The sequence below is a fragment of the Salvelinus alpinus genome, chromosome 4 (genome assembly GCF_045679555.1).
Source record: "Salvelinus alpinus chromosome 4, SLU_Salpinus.1, whole genome shotgun sequence".
Classification (NCBI taxonomy): domain Eukaryota; kingdom Metazoa; phylum Chordata; class Actinopteri; order Salmoniformes; family Salmonidae; genus Salvelinus; species Salvelinus alpinus.
In genome coordinates, this window is record NC_092089.1 from 82,020,799 (window position 1) to 82,042,142 (window position 21,344).

Sequence of the window (21,344 nt, forward strand, 5' to 3'; positions counted from 1 at the left end):
TGTGAAGCCCTTTTTGTGCAAATTAATGATGGCAGCATGTGTTTCATTGCAGGTAACCATGTTTGACAGAGGAAGAACAATGATTCCAAGCACCACCCTCCCTTTGAAGCTTCCAGTCTGTTATTCGAACTCAATCAGCATGACAGAGTGATCTCCAGCCTTGTCCTCGTCAACACTTACACCTGTGTTAACGAGAGAATCACTGACATGATGTCAGCTGGTCCTTTTGTGGCAGGGCTGAAATGCAGTGGAAATGTTTTTGGGGGGATTCAGTTCATTTGCATGGCAAAGAGGGACTTTGCAATTAATTGCAATTCATCTGATCACTCTTCATGACATTCTGGAGTATATGCAAATTGCCATCATACAAACTGAGGCAGCAGACTTTGTGAAAATAAATATTTGTGTCATTCTCAAAACCTTTGGCCACGACTGTAGTGCCTTGTTGCAAACAGGATGCATGTTTTGGGATATTTGTTATTATTTTTGCTCTGTCAATTACATTAGTATTGTGGAGTAACCACAATGTTGTTGATCCAACATCAGTTTTCTCCTATCACAGGCATAAAACTTTGTAACTGTTTTAAAGTCATCATTGGGCTCATGGTGAAATCCCTGAGCAGTTTCCTTGCTCTCTGGCAACTGAGTTAGGAAGGACACCTAACTGTATTTTTGCAGTGACTGTGTTTTAATACACCATCACCATGCTCAAAAGGATTTTCAATGTCTGCTTTTTTGTACCAATCTACCAATAGGTGCCCTTCAACGATTAATGTGAGGCAATTGGGCAGCCCACAATGTTTCCACAAGATAAAGTTAGTCCTGATGACTGCAGTCAAGGTACTTTTGACACACTTCAACCCCATTTTGACTTTGTCAGGGAAATGGTTCGGGAAAACTGACCACAGATATCCAATGCATTCTATCTAAACCCTAAAAGTTTTATTTTACTACGGTACTGGTAGTGATCATGATATTGCTGTCCATCATGTTTGTTTTCATACATGGTTAGCTACGGTGCAACCACCCTCCCTCAGGTTGGCTGGTCACAACTCAAGTGGCCATCTATCACTCAACCTTGGAGTAACCCTCCAAGGCAGTCATGGTATTCATTGCAGTAACCGATTTGGACGGGCCTAATGTAGATTGTAGATTGTTTCCATATGGTACCCATTTCAACCCCAGTGACTCGTTCTGGTCTCGAAACGGCTTCCATTTCAACACTGCCCCGTCAATCATGGTGTGCCCACTTTAAACACGTTTTGGTATAAATCTATAATATTGGTAAGTATTAGCAATATCACTCTCCACCTAGAGGAAAGGGACTGACAAAAGAGAAACTGTTGGACCAAAATAAAACAAAAAGTAATCTGATGCCTCCAAGATGAGAACGCAATCCAATATGTTACAAGTAGGTGCAAATTCAGTCAAATAAGACTGGGAAACATAAAGCCTATATTTGTAACTGATGACTTTGAATGTTTGTCATTACTTGTGGGGGACTCCTGGTAATTGAAAATGTCAGTTATATGCAGAAGTCAGTTGGGTAGATGTGGCACTGAACCCCATAAAATAAAAACATATATTTCAGTGTGACAATCAGAGTGGTGCCATGTTTTTCATATTGTGATGCTTATTATGGAATTTGGCTACATGTTAAAATTGATTACATTTCGATTTTGTGTCACTGATCTACACACAATACCCCATAATGTCAAAGTGGAATTTTGTTTGTAGAACATTTTAGAATTTAATAAAAAATGAAAAGCTGAAATGTCTTGAGTCAATAAGTATTCAAAATAAGTTCAGTAATAAAAATGTGCTTAACAAATCACAAGGACTCACTGTGTTCAATAATAGTGGTTAACATTATTTTTTAATGACTACCCCATCTCTGTACCCCACACATACAATTATCTATAAGTTCCCTTAATCAAGTAGGGAATTTTAACAGATACAACCACAAAGACCAGGGCATTTATTGGTAGATGGGTAAAAATACAAAAAGCAGACATTGAATATCCCTTTCAGCATGGTGAAGTTTTTAATTAAGCTTTGGATGGTGTATCAATACACCCAGTCACTACAAAGATACAGGCGTCTTTCCTCTAACTCAGTTTCCGGGGAGGAAGGAAACAGCTCAGGGATTTCACCATGAGGCCAATGTTGACTTTAAAACAGTTACAAAGTAATGGTTGTGATGTGAGAAAAATTAGGATGGATCAACAACACTGTAGCTACTCCACAACACTAACCTAAATGACAGAATGAAAAGAAGGAAGCCTGTTCAGAATACAAATACTCCAAAACATGCATCCTGTTTGCAACAAGGCACTTAGTAATACTGCAAAAAAATAAAAATTAACTTTTTGTCCTGAATTCAAAGCGGTATGTTTAGGGCAAATCCAACACTACACATCGCTGTGTACCACTCTCCAAATTTTAAAGCATGGTGGTGGCTGCATCAGGTTATGGGTATGCTTGTCATTGGCAAGGACTGGGGAGTTAAGGATAAAAATAAACGTAATAGAGCTAGCTTGCACAGGCAAAATCCTAGAGGAAAACCTGGTTCAGTTTTCTTTCCAACAGACACTGTGAGACGAATTCACCTTTCAGAAGAACAATAGACTAAAACACAAGGCCAAATCTACTTTGGAGTTGCTTACCAAGACAACGAATGTTCTTGAGTGGCGTAGATAGTTGTGACTTAAATCGGCTTGAAAATCTAGCAATGATCAACAACTTGAGAGAGCTTTAAGAATTTTAAAAATAATAAAATGGGCAAATATTGTACAATCCAGATGTGCAAAGCTCTGAGACATAAATTACAATCAAATCCATTTGAATCCCACTTTGTAACAACAACATGTGGAAAAAGTCAAGGTGTGCAGATACCCGTCAATATGAGACTCTGTATATGAATATTTAATCAGATACTGAAGGTTTTGTATTATAAATCACAGTGTGAACGTCAAACCTGCACATCTAAGTCTGACATGATTTGATCTGATTTTACCGTTTTAAATCATGAGATGCTAATTTTATAATTTCTCTCCATCTGCATGTCTTGGCAATGATTATAATGCACCAACTTTTCTTCCCTTCCAATTTCATTACTGAAATATAGATTGTGAGTGTTTTGGCCTTGGTGAGATAGAATAAAAGCCTCTTTCTCTAGACGCGTATAATTGCCTTTTATTTAGACACCGCCACCCCCCTCAACCCACTTCCTGTCCCCTTCCATCTTCAAATGAGGCTCTGGGTCAGCCCCTTTCTCCTGGGGTGTGACCTTTGACCTTCACACTTTCTCCATTTGAAGGGAGTGCAGTGTGTGGCAAACTGCACTCGACCCCTACTGTGGACCGCTCCGCTAAAAGCAGCCACATTCCAGAACTGCAGAGGCCCCGTGGGGATGCTGGCATGAGCTCAGAGGATGACGGCCGATGGGTGTTGGACTTCACTCCAAGACGCGTCCAGAGGTCCAGCCTCCCGCCACGCCAGATCCCAGGTGTGCATCCTCTCATGGAAGTAAAAATATGTTCCCTTTCATCTCTCATGTGAATGTCCAGCGTACATTTGCATTTGACTCTTCTAAACCAATCCCATAGGGAAGAAAGGCTGACACTGATGATGTCCACAGAGAAAAATTTACGTCACTGAAAAAATTGGGGGCAGGTGTGAAATCACAAAATAGGTCACTTAGAAAATGTGATTTTCTAAAAAATCCGATTTTTTTCTTCCTATTCTAAAGATCTGCCGTTTTCTCGCTTCCTGTGTCGGCATTTTAACATCCAAGCAGAGTGGGAACAGCAAACACATGTTCACTGCTCCAATAAGATGTAGATGTATTTGCAAGGCTGTTCTTGAGTCACAATCTAGTATCAATAGAAAAGAGCCTATAGCAAAGAAGAGTCAACAGGCACAAATGAAACGGTCATTAAAATACCCATTGAGGTAGAAAATATGACTAGGAAGGAATACTTGTCAAATCTTCATGGTGTCACAGATGTTGGCGATAACTCACAAATAAGATTTAATGACTTCCCGAATATCCAGTTATCCACAGGGTATCTGTCTGCTTCAAGGCAATGCTGACGTGGTCATAGTTGGTAAAGACTGCCAGTTGGCTTAACTTCTGCATACAATCAAATTGCACTAAGCAGAATACAAATAAAGAAAATAAGAGAAGACATTTTAATCTCAATGGTTTATGCCAGAGTGGTAAAAATTACAATTGCTAGGATTCTCATAGTGTTTGCTGCTGTTCTTATGCTGCAGCATGTCCTTGTGTGACATCAAAAGCAATTTGTTCTCATGCACCAGTGCTCTGAATGCCAACTGAGATAATTGAGGTTAGTCATTTGATGTTAGCCATATTTGTTCGGTAACATTGAAAACGTTGGCATTGAAGATTACGGTCATTGTAGTTGTATTGATTCATGAGTGGGCAGTAGCAGCAATTTCACTCATGTGAAAATAACAGTTCTCCTCAATAAACGGGGAAATAGTTAACAGACAATAGCTTTCTACTGCTCAAGGTTATTCTGGCTGATGGTTAACTTATAGGTTGCAATGAATGTTTCTAATGTTCCTTGATAGATCTCACATCACATGAAAATCGATGTACTTAATTTGGCCTGGTTACTTCAGCTACACTGTACATACTTTAATGTTATCACTACTAGATTGGCCAAGTGCATTATCCTTCTCAGAGCAGACATTCTCACCGGACAGTTTATTAGGTACACACATCTAGTACCGGGTCAGACCTTCCTTTTCCTGAAGAACAGCCTGAATTCTTAGGGGCATTCTACAAGGTGTCAAAAGTGTTCCACAGGGATTTTGGTCCATGCTGATGGAATGGCATTACACAGTTGGCACAGATTGGACTACAACAGTCATGCTGAGAACAGCCCGTGAAAGCTATGATCCCTTATTGATGTCACTTGTCAAATCTACTTCAATCAGTGTAGATGAAGGGGAGGAGACAGGTTAAAGAAGGATTTTTAAGCCTTGAGACAATTTAGACATGGATTGAGTATGTGTGCAATTCAGTGGGTTTAGTAGTAGGTGCCAGGCACACTGGTTTGTGTCAAGAACTACAATGCTGCAGTTTCCCGTGGGTATCAAGAATGGTTCACCACCCAAAGGACATCCAGCCAACTTGACAATTGTGTGAAGCATTAGAGTCAACATGGGACAGCATCCGTGTAACGCTTTGATACCTTGCAGAGTCCATACCACAACGAATTGAGGCTGTTCTGAGGGCAAAGGCGCAAGCAACACCTAAGGAATAAATTACATCTTGCCTATTTAATTGTTTCTACCATTCTAGAGGTACTAAACTGTGATAAATTAAATATGGGTGTCTTTAATGTAAACGTTTCCAATAAGCAGAAGCTACACTAGAGGTGAGAGACGAGGGCTGATACTGCAGAGTCATGTGACCAAATGCTTTTCAACCGGGAGATCCAAAGCTTCAGGCCATTGAGTGACTTTTTCCTTGAAAAATTATATTTTGGTACACAACTGAAGTTGATATGCTTGGAGTTTGATACGTCGTCTTTGAAATTGGTCTTCACTGGGCAGAGATGCAGTTAGCTAGCGTGGCTGAGAGTGGGATTGGGAGGGGGTGAGTAGGAGGAGGGAGCTGGTCTTTGTTCCCCCTCAGACATCCGTTATCTCCTCCTCCATGTCATCCCCCTCCTCCTCCTCCTCCTCCTCCTCCTCCGACGTCAGATCCAGCTCATCCATCTGAGAGACACATTTTGGACACGAGCAGACGAACAGGTAGTTCTCTCTGGGAAGACAATAACGATGTTACATAAGTCACACAGCTGCCTGTCTCGTTCTGGAGAGCAAGAAAGAAGATAACGCAGACTGATAGAATGCATTTGCGTCAATCTATCATCACTTCTGTTAAAAAAGAAATGCCATTATTCAACACGCATACTGTAAACACTATGTATATAACATAATAAAACAGTATATAAGCATAATACACAGTGGGTCTGAATTGTTATCATTTGCTGAGAAAAAAGAGACAGAGGCCAGTCTTTGTTCACGCTTCACTACCTCCAGTTTCTGGGAGTTACGGCGTTTCAAGGTAAACTGCCTTTCAACAGGATACAGTGAATCCAAAGTGGGCTTGCAGAGCAAGCCTGCCCTGGGTTTAAAGTGCGACAACCAAAAAACCTACTTCTACTTTTAAAAATGGCATACGTGGCATCGATATGAGTCAGAAACATTTATTCTAGTGTCAAAACATAGTAAAGTGTAAATAGGATAATTTTGGTCATGAAGTCGGTCTGAGATTTGCGAGATAAATAAGGGAAAAAATTGTGACAAATGAAGGATACCCTAAGTTACAGTAGAGTTGGGTTTATTTCAATCCTGCCCACAGCACCCAAGTAATCATCAATTCGGAGCTCAGCTGCATACGAGCCAATCATAACGCCCATGGTCAATTTGGTTTGACATTCAATATCCCTATGGGGCAAGTTAAGGACCATCAGTACATTACAAAATGTACATGGGACAATATTTTTAAATGTGAATAACTCCACATTTTATTGACTTAAAAACCTAAAACCAACTACAAATTGCAGAAATCCACACAAATATTGAAAGCATTTAATGAAACTAAAATATTGTCCCATTTACAATGTGCAATTTCTTGACGGCACCAACTATCCCCACAGATGGGCTATCCAAAGACAAACCAACTTTGCCACAGTCGGCTGAAGCGAATAGGTGAAAGAAGTTGGCTTGCTACTTCCAGACAAGACCCGGTAAGACTGGTTAGACTGTTTCCAGTTACCTACACTGAACAAAAACAAACGCAACAATTCATATAAGGAAATCAATCGAAATAAATAAATTAGGCCCTAATCTATGGATTTCACATGACTGGGCAGGGGGGTGGGCATAGGTCCACCCACTTGGGAGCCAGGAACATCCACTGGGGAGCCAGGCACAGCCAATCAGAATGAGCTTTTCCCCACAAAAAGGCTTTATTACAGACAGAAATACTCAGTTTAATCAGCTGTCCAGGTGGCTGGTCTCAGACGATCCCGCAGGTGAAGAAGCCGGATGTGGAGGTCCTGGGCTGGTGTGGTAACACATGGTCTGCGTTCGTGAGGCCAGTTGAACATACTGTCAAATTCTCTAAAACGACATTATAGGAAGCTTATGGGAGAGAAAAGAACATAAAATTATCTGCCAAAAGCTCTGGTGGACATTCCTGCAATCAGCATGCCAATTGCACGCTCCCTCAAAACTTGAGACTTCTGTGGGACTGTGTTGTGTGACAAAACTGCACATTTTGGAGTGTCCTTTTATTGGATGGATTATTTTACCAAAGGAGAAATGCTCACTAACAGGGATGTAAGCAAATTTGTGCACAAAATTTGAGTGAAATACGCATATTTTGCATATGGAACATTTTGGGGATCTATTATTTCAGCTCATGAAACCAAGACTTTACATGTTGCGTTTATATTTTTGTTCAGTGTTGAAGGGTGAGTTACTAACTGTACTGTTTTGGCAATGAACGTACAAACGCTTCCAATGTTCAAACACACACGCCTCCAAAACCCAAATCTCGTTCTCAGGTGCATTTCCCAATGAGGAGAATTAAAACAGAGGCTAAATCAGGAAGTTCAGCCCCCCTTTAAGGGGGTAAACATCGGTAGTGGATTGACAGCTTGCTAATCGATCAAGAGCGTTGTTAGGCACCGGTATAACCACCAGAACCCCTCGGATACCTGGGAGGGTGGCCATTGAACTGGGAACAATTTGAGTCTGTCAAAGGGACACAGGGGATTTCAGTTGTTTACCTCAGGATTTTCTGTCTGCTATGACAGCTCCGGTCACGCTGACAGCAGTCCAAGTAACTGATGCAGATCTCCTGGAGATGTGAGGAAACAAAAGTTAGCAGATGAGAACATTCACATCAAAAGACCTCCCATTACTGTTACTATATTTACACAACAATGCACTATTATTTTGGTGCCAGAATTCAATCGATGGCTGGCAAAACATTTCTCTGGCCTCCTCAGACACTACATTTACAGGCAGATGCAAGCCTTCTCAATATCTGATAGCTTGACACATCAGCCTCAATCCTCAGTCTCTGACCGCTAAAACTGACTGACAACTGAGCACAAAGTTCTCTCCAGTTTATCCATGGACAGAATGTATCCCCCCCGACCCAGCATCCTCTTCTGACCTCTCCAGGGCTGATGTCACTAAGGGCACTGAGGTGAAGCAAGAAGTTGTTGTTCGGGAAAGATGCCTCCGCTTTCGGTATGCAGCTGTGGTTACCTAGAGAGTAGACGACACAACCAAAACAAAAGTATTTGATAACGACTGTAAACATGGCCTTTTGACCAGCGCAGTAGTTAATTAAATTTATCCTGTATGATGTGTGTGTTTGTGGATTATGGAAGCTGAGGTCAGAAGCCACCTGATTGTGACGACTCACATGAGCTCTGAAGTAGGAAGAGCCCAGAACCCTCGCAGTTCAGGAAGTCACCGGTCTCTGCGGAGACAAATCAAATTCAGCTCTGACCTCCATTCTCAGTTGCAGAGATTTATTCAATTTTAGTAAGGATTTCAAATATGCTGAGTCAAGCCAACCCAATTCAGAGGCGCCAAGTATCCTTTACAATCTATTATAAAATGTGAGCTGCACAAGGCCTTGCTTGGTAATGTAGGTTTAGACAAATGTTTTATCAGACAGCTTTTCCCCAGTATTCCTCAATAAACGGAACAGATGTCTCATGAAGCAGTGTAAGAAGGGAATTGTGACCTTTCTCGATGTCCTTGTATAGTTGATCAATGAAGCAATCCAATTGCTCCCTCTGCTGGCTAGTCAGCTCCAACGCATCACATGCATGAACCCATTGGCTGAGAGAGCTAAGTAAAGAAACATGATAAAACGATGTCGGCACTTTAAAAAAAAGACTAATATTGGGACTAATGGCATTCCATAAGTGCATAATTTATGTCCATAACATCAATCATTTATGAGTTGGAAAGATTGAGAGCTGAACCTTACCTGGTACCTATGCCCTGTCCATTGGTGCCTACAAGGGCGAAGAGGGAGCGAAATCCCTCAGGTGTAAACCACTGTAACGTGAAAGGACACCCCTTATATAGCATACAGTATCTGCATCATTATCACACATGTTCAGCTCAGAGCTCACTCATGGGAAATTATTAAATCCAAGACAGATATTATTTTATATTCTTGTCTCCAGGCTGACAAGGAAGTAGCCAAGTACCTAGTATTAGCTTGACAAACATGTATGCCCATAAATAAATTGGTCATGTAAAGGGAAATCGTGCCATACTTACCATATTGAGATGATCATCGTAAAGTGCTGTCGTAAACAGGGTTCGTAGTAAGGTCAAATGTCCCTACATAATGCAACATACCATAAAACTTAAATTAAACGCAGACTCAAATAGCTGCATGTAATTTTTTATATCCGGGCAACAGCACACATTTCAGCAAATTAAGGCTTGATCTAAATTAAATGTTTACGAGGTTTAATGTTTGATTTGTTACATTAAATACACTGAACAAAAATATAAAACGCAACATATAAAGTGTTGGTCCCATGTTTCATGAGCTGAAATAACACCCCCTGAAATTTCCCATACGCACAAAAAGCTTATTTCTCTAAAATTGAGCACAAATTTGTTTAAATCCCTGTTAGTAAGCATTTCTTCTTTGCCAACATAATCCATCCACCGGACAGGTGTGGCATGTCAAGAAGCTGATTAAACAGCATGATCATTACAGAGGTGCATCTTGTGCTGGGGACAATAAAAGGCCAATAAAATGTGCAGTTTTGTCACACAACGCCACAGATGTCTCAAGTTGAGGGAGCGTGCAATTGGCATGCTGACTGCAGGAATGTCCACCAGAGCTGTTGCCAAAAAATGGAATGTTAATTTCTCTACCATAACGTCGTTTTAGAGAATTTTGCAGTATGTCCAACCAGCCTCACAACCGCAGACGACGTGTATGGCGTCGTGTGGGCGACTGGTTTGCTGATGTCAACGTTGTGGCGGTGGGTTTATGGTATGGGCAGGCATAAGCTACGGACAACAAACACAATTGCATTTTATCAATGGCAATTTGAATGCACAGGGATACCATGACGAGATCCTGAGACCCAATGTGAGGCCCATTATTTTTAAGGTATCTGTGACCAGATGCATATCTGTATTCCTAGGCATGTGAAATCCATAAATTAGGGCCTAATGAATATTCCAATTGATTGATATCCTTAAATGAACTGTAACTCAGTAAAACCTTTGAAATTGTTGCATGTTGCGTTTATATTTTTGTTCAGTATAATTTGAAAACTAAAAAATGATGGCACTCACACGTTTTTAATCATCTGTAAGAAACTGCTAGCCATTTGGCTGCTAACAGCTGAGAACTGCTAGCTAACTGGCAAGCACAAAAACAGTCAACTTCGAGAGTACAGAGCCCTACAGTTTGGCTGATCCCTCTCTAGCAGCGAAAGTACGAACTTACAAAAATGCACAGTTGAAGGAGAATAATTATGTACATTTTTGTTTTTTAAATAGAGACATACTAAGACAAAATAAACATCACAGTGTGTAAATAACTGATAGCAGTGCAGGAAATTAAGAAATGTATTAAAATGTTGGAAGAGAATGTGGGAATTAAACAATTAAAGTAAAGATGTGCCCATTTTGAATGTTATATTGTTTTTGTGCATCTGAGCTGTTGTCGTTCAAGCAGGCAGAAATTCGACAAGTGTGACATGGAATTGCGATAAAGACTCCCTCACTACACTGTTAACAGGAATGTGACTTTTAGGTCACAAAAATGTTTATCATGCATGTCAGATTTCAATACTGGCCAATGTCATAACAGGGTAGTGTCATGACGTTGCCTGTTTGGGTACATCAAGCCCCATCCCCCTCTCCCTGCCACTCCCTGCCTCCCCCTTTCCTCCTTCAACCCATGCTGTGGCCAGAGAGACGTCGTAAATTCCTGAGAATCTCCTCATGGACACACAGTATAGCAGAGGGTAAAACTTCCATAGAAAACAAAGAGATTTCTTCCACCTCACAGAACAAGAGGTACGAACACATTTCATGTTCCTGAAAAAGTATAAAAGATCGGTGAAGATTCCAGCTATTAACCGGTCCGTTTGTCACAACTTGGGAAACTCATGAGACTGTGTGGCTACATTACCATACCGCTGTTTATATAATAACCTCAGATATGAGGTTTACATCTAATTGTTGTATAAAATGAATGAGTGCGTATGATACTGTTTATATAATTGTGTAATATGATTTTGGACTGTTTAATGAAGAAAAATACAAATCCCTTTTGATTTGAACTAAATCCGAGGACCCGCCCCTGAGCCCAGTTGGGTCAGACATCCTGGGACAGCCCCTCTGCAATCCTAATAAAAACCCAACTCTGAGAAATTATCGCTAGACCATGTTTTTCTCCATAGGAGGAGAACAAAGGTTGAGTACCATTGCTGAATCTGTTAACCATACCACGTGGTTAAACTCTTAGACGAATAAAAACAAGTCTTTGATATTGACTACTAGTCTGCAGCTAGGAATTCGGTATCATTGAACGCGAAGAACGACAACCGCCGAAACATCCATTCTATAACGAATGTCACTCTGAACTATCCACAATAACCAAGACAGAGACAGACGAAACTCTCCAACAGAAACTAACTTTTCTCCAGCGATCAAGACGACACACTGAGCGTAAATATATATATATATTGATTGCAATTGTTCCCGAATGAGTGAGCGTTCATGTGTAAAGGATTAGCATGTCAATTGTTATAGTTATGAACTCTGTAGTGACTTCTTAGTCGACCCCCAATTTTCCCTTTGTCTAACAAGCCGCCATGCCGGTTCAGCCCACTAGGGCATATTTCTCCCATAATTTAATGTAACCATTTTAAGTTTGTTTGTTTGTTTATTCATTTCTGTGAATTACTTAGTTAGTAATAAATAAATGATTTAAGACAATTGATGTATGGATGACTCATAGTGAAGACTGGGTTCGTGCAGATAATCAACAATTTACGACGTTTGGAATGAGACTAACGTGAGGTAAAAATAAATAAATCATTGATCAGATATGAAAATATCTGAAAGGTTATATTGGGAAATTATAACCTTATCTGAATATATTCCCTGGTGCCCCAAATTCATAGTTAATTAGTTACGTTATTATTTAGTTGATCGCGTAATAACTAATTACAGAGAATCTTTGATAAAACCTATAAGTCTTCAATTTAATGACAGTAAAGACACGACAGTAGATTGTCTTCTTTCGAATGTTCTTTTGTGATGTTCCTACCTCGAGAAACGTGTAATTTAACAGAGGGTCTAACACATTTCTCCTAATTGTCTGCCTCTTCAGTCCAGGGTGCATTGCATGATGCCGTTGAGATTGTCAAACTCCACTCTGTGAGCCACATCAATCTGCAGGTTAAACATGGCGAGATTGTACTACAAAATTGATTGCGCAGTTTGTTAGAGCCATTTTACAGCTAACTAGATACTTCACATGCTGATATTGACTTTGGTATTATTGTGGGTACCTACGTTCGCTAGCTAGCTAGCTAAATAGCCAGCCCATAGAGCGTTGCATTGTGGGTTTTGTAGTTGACTTGCGCTGCCACAGACTTCCACAACGATTTTCACATGTTGCTACCAACCTTATTTTAGAGTCAAAATTAATCATTTGTTCACAAAAACTATTTCCCACATATTAGCATTATGTAACACTAAATTACAGGAATGAGTGGTTTTGGGTGGATTTTTCCTTTAACTATGCAAATAAGCAAAAGCTGTGTGCATTAAGTAAATAGACGCCGGGCTCAAATAGAAGCCTATCTGTAAGCGCCTGTTGTGATCAGTGATTTAAGCAAATAAACACCCAGGCAATTAATTTAAGTTTTACAGTAGTCTATAATCTATTACAATAACAATGAGTCAAATCTAATAGTTAGCACAAATGTGAAAACTAATTTGAAGCTCAATCCCTGTTCCCTCAATTCCTCTCTAAGCACATTGGAGGAGAGGTTCCAAGGTCTCTTCCTCAGACCTCCTCCTCCAAATGAGCCTTAACCTTTCACGAGCCTCTACCCCGGGTCCGGGATCACCCCCCACACACTGATTAGCATAGCTAGCATAGCTTCACAAGTAGATAGTAGCATCTAAATATCATTAAATCACAAGTCCAAGACACCAGATGAAAGATACAGATCTTGTGAATAAAGCCACCATTTCAGATTTTTAAAATGTTTTACAGGGAAGACAAAATATGTAAATCTATTAGCTAAACACGTTAGCAAAATACACCACTATTCTAACTCCATCAGTTTCTTACTCCTTCAGGTGCTATCACCAATTCGGCTCAACTAAGATATTGATAGCCAATAACCTATAAAAAAAACCATCAGATGACAGTCTGATAACATATTCATGGTATAGGATAGTTTTTGTTAGAAAAAAGTGCATATTTCAGGTAGAAATCACAGTTTACAATTGCACCGACCATCACAAATCGACTAGAATTACTAGATAGAGCAACGTGTATGACCAATTTACTCATCATAAAACATTTCATAAAAATAGACAAAGCATAGCAATGGAAAGACCCAGTTCTTGTGATTTCAGACCATATTTCAGATTTTCTAAGCGTTTTTCAGCGAAAACACAATAAATCGATAAGTTAGCATACCACATGTGCAAACGTTACCAGAGCATCGATTCCAGCCAAAGAGCGCTATAACGTAATCACCGCCAAAATATATTAATTTTTTCACTAACCTTCTCAGAATTCTTCCGATGACACTCCTGTAACATCATTTTACAACATACATATACAGTTTGTTCGAAAAGGTGCATATTTAGCCATACAAAACCGTGGTTACACAATAAAAATACTAGGAAATCAAGCCTCAATATGTCTGACGTCATCTATCAGAGTGATCTAGTTTAATTGAAAGCTAATCATATACTTGACTAAAAAATACAGGGTTGACAGGAATCGAAAGACAAATTAGTTCTTAATGCAACCGCTGATTTACATTTTTAAAATTATCCTTACTTTTCAATACAGGGTTCGCCAAGTGAAGCTATACCAAACAAAATGGCGAAATATGCGTTTAAAATATTTCGACAGAACAACAATTTATCATATTAAATATTGCTTACTTTGAGCTGTTCTTCCATCATATTCTTGGGCAATGTATCCTTTCTATGTTATAAACGTCTTTTGGTCGATAGAGGTCCTCTGTCCTTCGAAATATCCACTAACGATCGAACGGGACCCCAAAACGTGTCCAAAGTTTCAGAGTGCACAACAAAGAAATTCCTCAAAATCGCACTAAACGGATATAAATTGCTATAAAACGGTTCAAATTAACTACATTATGATGTTTTTAACAACTATAACGACTGAAAACATGACCGGAGAAATATTGCTGGTTAGACAAGGATTTGGAATGAGGCAAGTCCGATGTCCTTCACGCTTCAGGCGCGCGACGAGAAAGGGCGGTCCCTATACATTTTGTGGTTTTATAATGGCTGGGATTGTGCAATAGACTCCATTGAAAACGTGATGACGTACAGACACCCAGAGGAAGACGTAGGCAGTGTCGGTTTCTTCATAGCATTCACTGTCGCCTTAAAAACAGACTCCAGATCAGGGGTAAAAATTTCTGAAATCTGAACCCTGTCATGAAAACTGCTGTAGATATTGTTCTGTACCACTCAGAGACAAAATTCCAACTTCTATAGAAACTAGAAGGTGTTTTCTATCCAATAATAACAATAATATGCATATTGTACGATCAAGAATTTAGCACGAGGCAGTTTAATTTGGAGACCCAAATATGCTAATGCGGAACAGCACCCCCTATAGTTGCAAGAAGTTAAGGGGAATTGATGAAACATGGATGAGGAAGCAAGGATTTGACAGCTAGTAGTTAACATTTTCAGGCACAGCCACTACCTCTATTCTTACCTGGAACTTCTCTCCCAGCAGCTTGTGTGCAATTTCCTCCTCCTCGTTGGCCGCACGGCTGCAGAAATGAAAGAACAACTTCTGCCAGCAGCATTTGTCTTGGGCCTGCATGACAAATTCAAACATTATATAGTGCTTGAGTTACCTATTATGCACAGGTATGCACATATAGTATTATAATAGCAAACTGACAGGTTAAATGCTTCTCCAGGCATTGTAAAGGTCTGTTCATCTACACAGACACCCGATTCTCAAACAAGCATTCACTACAAATCGTCACTGTCTGATAAACCTTTCAACTCTATTTTTGCAAATGTTCTTTTTTCCCCCCACATTTATTGAAAGCAGTAACTTCCCTCAATGTACTCTGAACATGACTCTCGGACCAAGAAAACATTCAAAATAGCTTCTGACATTTCATAATTGAATGTTTGTTAAAAATGGGGGATTTTTTAAATATTTTTTTCAGTTTTCAGCCGACAACGAAATAGAGAATGCAAATATAGAGAGCAACTCACTTTGGAATTAAAGCAGCTGAACAAAAAAGGCAGAGGTAGGAGGCGGCTCACCTGTTTGACAGTGGCCACCATCCTGGCCATGAGCATGATGCTGGAGGTCTCAGGAGGGTAGTGCATACTCCTAGGGGACAGATGGAGGGGATCATGTCACCTCATGCAATTACAGCCAAAATATCACTGAGGCTGGATCTGAAAACATTACTTGCTGCCAAATCCTTGCTTTCTCGTCCTCATTTCCTCCAATTCCTGTTTCCCTGTCAAAGCCAATTGAAAGAGGAGTTGCAAGGGAGGGAGCTTTGAGAGGGAGATAAAGAATTGGAGGAAACAAGGACAGAGAAAGCTAGTAACATTGTTTCAAAACCCAGAGACTCAGCACACCAGGGTTTGGCAAGTCAATGGGAGAAGTGAAAAATGTGTCATTAATTTCCTCAAAATTTAAAGGCAAAACCTAGATTTGAGATAATGTCTTAGGTAGCTGAAACTGTAATTACTACAACCTCGTGAAATTGACATACTGATATGTTTTTATTTTCATCAAAACATTTTATCGAAGTGGTGCTTTTGATTTGACGGCCTGCACATAAGCAGTTCGGCGCGACAACCGTTAGTCCCGATGACGTGTTTCTGCGCATGAGCTTGGCTAGCTAACGTCGCCATGACATTTACCAGCATGATCGGGGATTCTATTGGAGAAGCAGTTTCTAGACATCTTCATAATGTACTGTCTTTGGTAAAATTTTCAGATTCAGTGCAAGAGAAATATGGGCCCCATCAATTGGAATTAAATTAAACAGCAAATCCATCTCACCTCCAGGCATCCTTAAGTTTGTTGACGGGATGGTCCGGGTCCTCTTGGGAGTGGCCTAAGCACAGGGCCCGATGGTACTGGTCTGCCGCAGCCTGCCGACACTCGTTGCTACAGTACATCACCTGGAGGGGGAGATAAAGTCTACTTCAGTGAGAGGTCTTGTTTGGTCCAATAAGTTGGACCTGTTCCTGACCCGAATAATTTTTTTTTTTAAATATAGAGACCCGGTTCAAATGGACCCAAAGACAACCAGACCCGGCCCTGTATAGACCCGGTCTGATCCGATCCCAGTGAAGGAAGCAGCAGAAAATATATATTTTAAGCTACGTTATTAACTGAAGCTGTTAATGCATGCACCGAGGGAGAGCGGAACGGAGCTAAGAGGGGACTTGCTGTGTTTGTGACTGTGTGGCTCAAGGAAGAGACACAGCAGCAATCAAGCCGACTCGCACCACTAAATTCTAGCTGCAAAAGCTAGATGACTTATCATCCAATCTTACATAGTACCCGTTTTGACTGCATCAAACCAAGAAGACAAGCTAGTTAAGATAGCTAGCTAGCTTGGCTAAGCAAGCTATTTAGGATGCACTTTCCCCCTCGTCCTACACAATAACTCCATTCAAAGTATTAAGCAGCAGACCATTTGCTGGCTCTTGGTCGTTGAAAGGGAAACATATCCTTCTAGTCTAGTGCCTCTTTGATGACTTGTGATTGGCCAACAAAAAAACAAGCTACACTCCTGTGAAAAATATGCGTCTCTCTCAATAAGCCGAAGCAGCATAAAGGAGACAATTTTCTCTCCCTCCCTCTACTTCAGCAGTCGGGTCTGTACCTTGCCTTACCGGCAAATCAGTTCTAATTACACATAACCGAGACAATTAAATCAGAACCAGATCAGAGGTCAACTACAGAATTTCGGACCTGACCTGGTCGGGGCCTGGGTAATAGAGTTTCGGGAGGACCCGTGAATAACTACACTGAAGACCAAAGCGAAACACTGGACTAGGCTGGAGGAAGTAGCTACAGTATATCAACGCATCTCCATATGGAGTACAGGCATTGGGTAGGTGTATCACATTTAAGTGGCTTCTAATCCTTCATATTTACCGATCTAAAAACACAGGCTAGGAAAAAGCATATAGGCATGCTCCATTTTGCTTTCAACAATGTATTTGTAGATCAGTAGTGTCCAGTCCTTAAAGCTTAAATATGTAACTTTTTGGGCGATCCAACCAAATTCACATATAAATGTGATTTATACATCTATCATTCTCAGTGAAAGCAAGTCTAAGAAGCGGAAGATGTGTTATGTGCACTATTTCTATGCCTCCCATTATTAGGTTTTGTTATTGCATCTTTTACTTTCGGTTTTGTCCACCAGCTTCAAACAGCTGAATATACAATATTTTTGGTTAGGGAAAAGATTTCACAGTGGTTCACACGGTACAATGATTCTCTATACTATACTTGCTTGTTTGTTTACAAATTAAAGTTAGGCGATCTATAAGAATTTTTGCAACCAGGAAATGGGAGCGATTTCTGCATAGTGCACCTTTAATTGGCAGTGCAGATGGGGGAAGACTTGTGAGAGACACTCACCTGGCATTGTGGGCAAGCTTGGTGCAGCTCTGGGCGCACCTTGCACAGCTCAGTGTGGGGTAGACTGAGGCCAGGGTTGCCACTCAGTCTTCGGGCATTATCCTCAGCTGTCTCCAGAGCACTCAAGCAGTATTCACAGGCTGGAGGAGACACAGGGATGGATGATTAAATGGGAGATAACTAAGGGTGATTTTATCACTAAATACACTACATGACCAAAAGTATGTGACCTGCTCATCAAACATCTCATTCCAAAATCATTGGCATTAAGGAGTTGGTCCTCCATTTGCTGCTATAAACAGCCTCCACTCTTCTGGGAAGGCTTTCCACTAGATGTTGGAACGTTACTGCGAGGACTTGCTCCCGCTCAGCCACAAGAGCATTAGTGAGGTCAGGCACTGATGTTGGCCAATTAGGCCTGACTCGCAGTCACCATTCTCATTCATCCCACAAGTGTTCCGATGGGGTTGAAGTCAGGGCTCTGTGCAGGCCAGTCAAGTTCTTCCACACCAATCACAGGGGATTTGTCAAGCTGAAACAGTAAAGGGCCTTCCCCCAAACTGTTGCCTCAAAGTTGGAAACACAGAATCATCTAGAATGTCATTGTATGCTGTAGCGTTAAGATCTCTTCACTGGAACTAAGGGACCTTGCCGGAACCATAAAAAACAGCCCCAGACAATTATTCCTCCTCCACCAACCTTTACAGTTGACACTATGCTTTGGTGCAGGTAGTGTTCTTCTGGCATCTGCCAAACCCAGATTCGTCCGCCAGACGTTGAAGTGTGATTCATCACTCCAAAGAACAAGTTTCCACTGCTCTACAGTCCAATGGCGACGAGCTTTACACCACTCCAGCCGACACTTGGCATTCCATGGCTGCTCAAACCCATTTCATGAAGCTCCCAACTAACAGTTCTTGTGCTGACGTTGCTTCCAGAGGCAGTTTGGAAAAATCGGTAGTGAATGTTGCAACCGAGGACAGACGATTTTTACTCGCTATGTACTTCCGTTCTGTGAGCTAATTTGGCCTACCACTTCGCGGCTGAGTTGTTGTTGCTCATAAACATTTCCACTTCACAATAGCAGCACTTACAGTTGACCGGGGCAGCTCTAGCAGGGCAGAAATTTTACCAACTGACTTGTTGGAACGGTAGCATCCTATGACGGTGCCACGTTGAAAATCACTGAGCTCTTCGGTAAGGCCATTCTACTGCCAATGTTTGTCTATGGAGATTGCGTGGTTGTGTGCTCAAATTTGATACACCTGTCAGCAAAGGGTGTGGCTGACATAGCCAAATCCACTAATTTGAAGGGGTGTCCACATACGTTTGTATATACAGTAAGAAACACCATTAATAAAACCTCAACAGTTCCCCCTGGCCTATGTATATCTAAAATATGGATTACAAAAGCAAAGCCAGCTGGAACATTTTGCTCCAAGATTTTCAGTCATCAACAGGAACATAAGAGGATTTGTTGTAACTTCTTAGTTGTTCAGTCTGTCAACCACCTAAATCTTGAAACTATATGGCACCCCACCTTTATATTTGTACTGGGAATTCCACAAGAACTGGGAAGAGACAAGAGGGCGCTCTACAAAAATGGTGTCTCCCTTCTTGATGGCCTTCTTGGCAAATAATCCTTTGCCCTAAAATAAAAGCAAATGTTTGTTAGTTTGCTATGACAATTGCATTACGCACCTAGCTACATATACTTTATCTATACCAAGTGCATCCTATTGAGTCAGACCAGGATAGCCTTTGCACTTTATTAGCCCCTTCAAAAAGGTATAAGGTTAGTAGGAGACTAATCTGTGCATACCTTTCATTAGCTAGCTAGCTACTTAACGTTACACGATGCTAACTAGTTAACATTAATCAGTTAGTCACCTCCATGACACATGGATTGCTAACTGACATTTCCTAACTAGCTAGCTAGCTACAGTAATAAACATAGGCCATATGTGACGTTTTAAATGTATGAATTTCAGTCCTTGACTAACAATGTTACTCTGTACTACTGTATGTATTGTCATGTTTCATGTGGACCCCAGAAAGAGTAGTTGATGCTTTTGCAGCGGCTAATGGGGTTACTAACGTTAAATACCAGCAAAAAAAGAACTAACAAGGCTGGTAGCTAAGTAACCGCGTAGTTACTTAGGTAACAACTTTTTTTTTTAACTCAGTGTAGTAGCTAGCTATGGCCAGCCAGTAAACATAAACAAAAAAAGTGACAAGAGATTCTGCCCTGCTCATAATTTGAGCCAGCCAGCTTGACAGCATGCGTGGCACTGCATTTACATCAAAACGGTGCTAAAAAACGACAAACTTGAAATTAGCCCTTTCAAAAGAATCCCTGTCGGCAGATTACCTTATCCTTGTCAATGAATCGGATTTCCACAGAACTGCAAACTTTAGTTGTGTCCACGCAGAAAGAAAGCATGTCATCTTGGGAGGCAGCCATCTTCAAATTAAATCTTGGCCTTTGAACTCTATAGTTTTTAGAGGAGCCTACGCGTAAACATTTAGCGGCCTCTATTTCTTTTATTTTTCACCTTTATTTAACCAGGTAGGCTAGTTGAGAACAAGTTCTCATTTACAACTGCGACCTGGCCAAGATAAAGCAAAGCAGTGCAACACAAACAACACAGAGTTACACATGGAATAAACAAACATACAGTCAATAATAAAATAGAAAAAAGTATATATACAGTGTGTGCAAAAGCAGTTGATATAGTACTTTTATTTTCAGTAATACGCTACAGTGAGTGCCTTGCAAAATTATACTACATGAGTTCATCTTCCATTAGATGAAATTAATTATACCATGAAGACCAAACTTCCAATAATGTTTTCAAATGTACACACAGTGCCTGATGAATTAATTCAAAATGCTGGAAGCGTACCCTCAGTTGTCACACACTCGGGGAAGATGGCTCACATTGTCTGTTACACACATATGACTGGAGACAAATAAAAATATATTTTATCAAACATTATTATTAAACATTTTGATATACCATTGAATCATAGATAACATTTAGTACATTTTGAGTAGCAGATCATCCATTGAAGCTAGAGTCCTTACTTGAAACAATAACAACGTGCAAGCGGTCACCCGTTTCTGTAAAAAGCTGAGGGATGGGCCTTGAGAAATGTAACCACTCTCAAATTCATAGAGCTATAGATGCAAGGACTGACCATACATGATATCAACATCATATACTGAACAAAAATATAAAACGCAACACGTAAAGTGTTGGTCCCATGTTTAATGAGCTGAAATAAAAGATCAGACACTTTCCATACGGACAAAAAGCGTATTTCTCTCAAATTTTGTGGACACAATTTTTAT

At 40.5% G+C, this 21,344-nt stretch overlaps 1 protein-coding gene across 2 annotated transcripts; it reads right to left on the reverse strand.

Moving 5' to 3' along the window:
- Positions 1-1,849: 1,849 nt before the first annotated feature.
- On the reverse strand, positions 1,850-20,470 carry LOC139574530 (protein-lysine N-trimethyltransferase SMYD5-like). Of its 2 annotated transcripts, XM_071399202.1 has the most exons (13): positions 20,361-20,470; positions 19,530-19,638; positions 17,990-18,129; positions 16,391-16,512; positions 15,634-15,703; positions 15,065-15,169; positions 9,361-9,423; positions 9,062-9,132; positions 8,813-8,919; positions 8,486-8,542; positions 8,231-8,325; positions 7,839-7,909; positions 1,850-5,800 (listed from the first exon to the last, which is right to left on the reverse strand). In XM_071399202.1, exons 1-13 carry the CDS (start codon positions 20,451-20,453, stop codon positions 5,668-5,670), a joined length of 1,236 nt encoding a protein of 411 aa, XP_071255303.1. In that variant the 5' UTR covers positions 20,454-20,470; the 3' UTR covers positions 1,850-5,667. The 2 variants fall into 2 exon arrangements, with proteins under 2 accessions (XP_071255303.1, XP_071255304.1); XM_071399203.1 differs by lacking the exon at positions 9,361-9,423.
- Between the last annotated feature and the right edge of the window lie 874 nt (positions 20,471-21,344).

Coding starts and splice junctions, on each gene's coding strand:
- LOC139574530 (XM_071399202.1), bottom strand. CDS start 20,453: ATGGCTGCCTCCCAAGATGACATGCTTTCTTTCTGCGTGGACACAACT. Junction 16,513..17,989: donor AAGCTTGCCCACAATGCCAG/GTGAGTGTCTCT, acceptor CTCCCCCTCCAG/GTGATGTACTGTAGCAACGA. Junction 8,543..8,812: donor ATACAAGGACATCGAGAAAG/GTCACAATTCCC, acceptor TTGTCTCCGCAG/AGACCGGTGACTTCCTGAAC.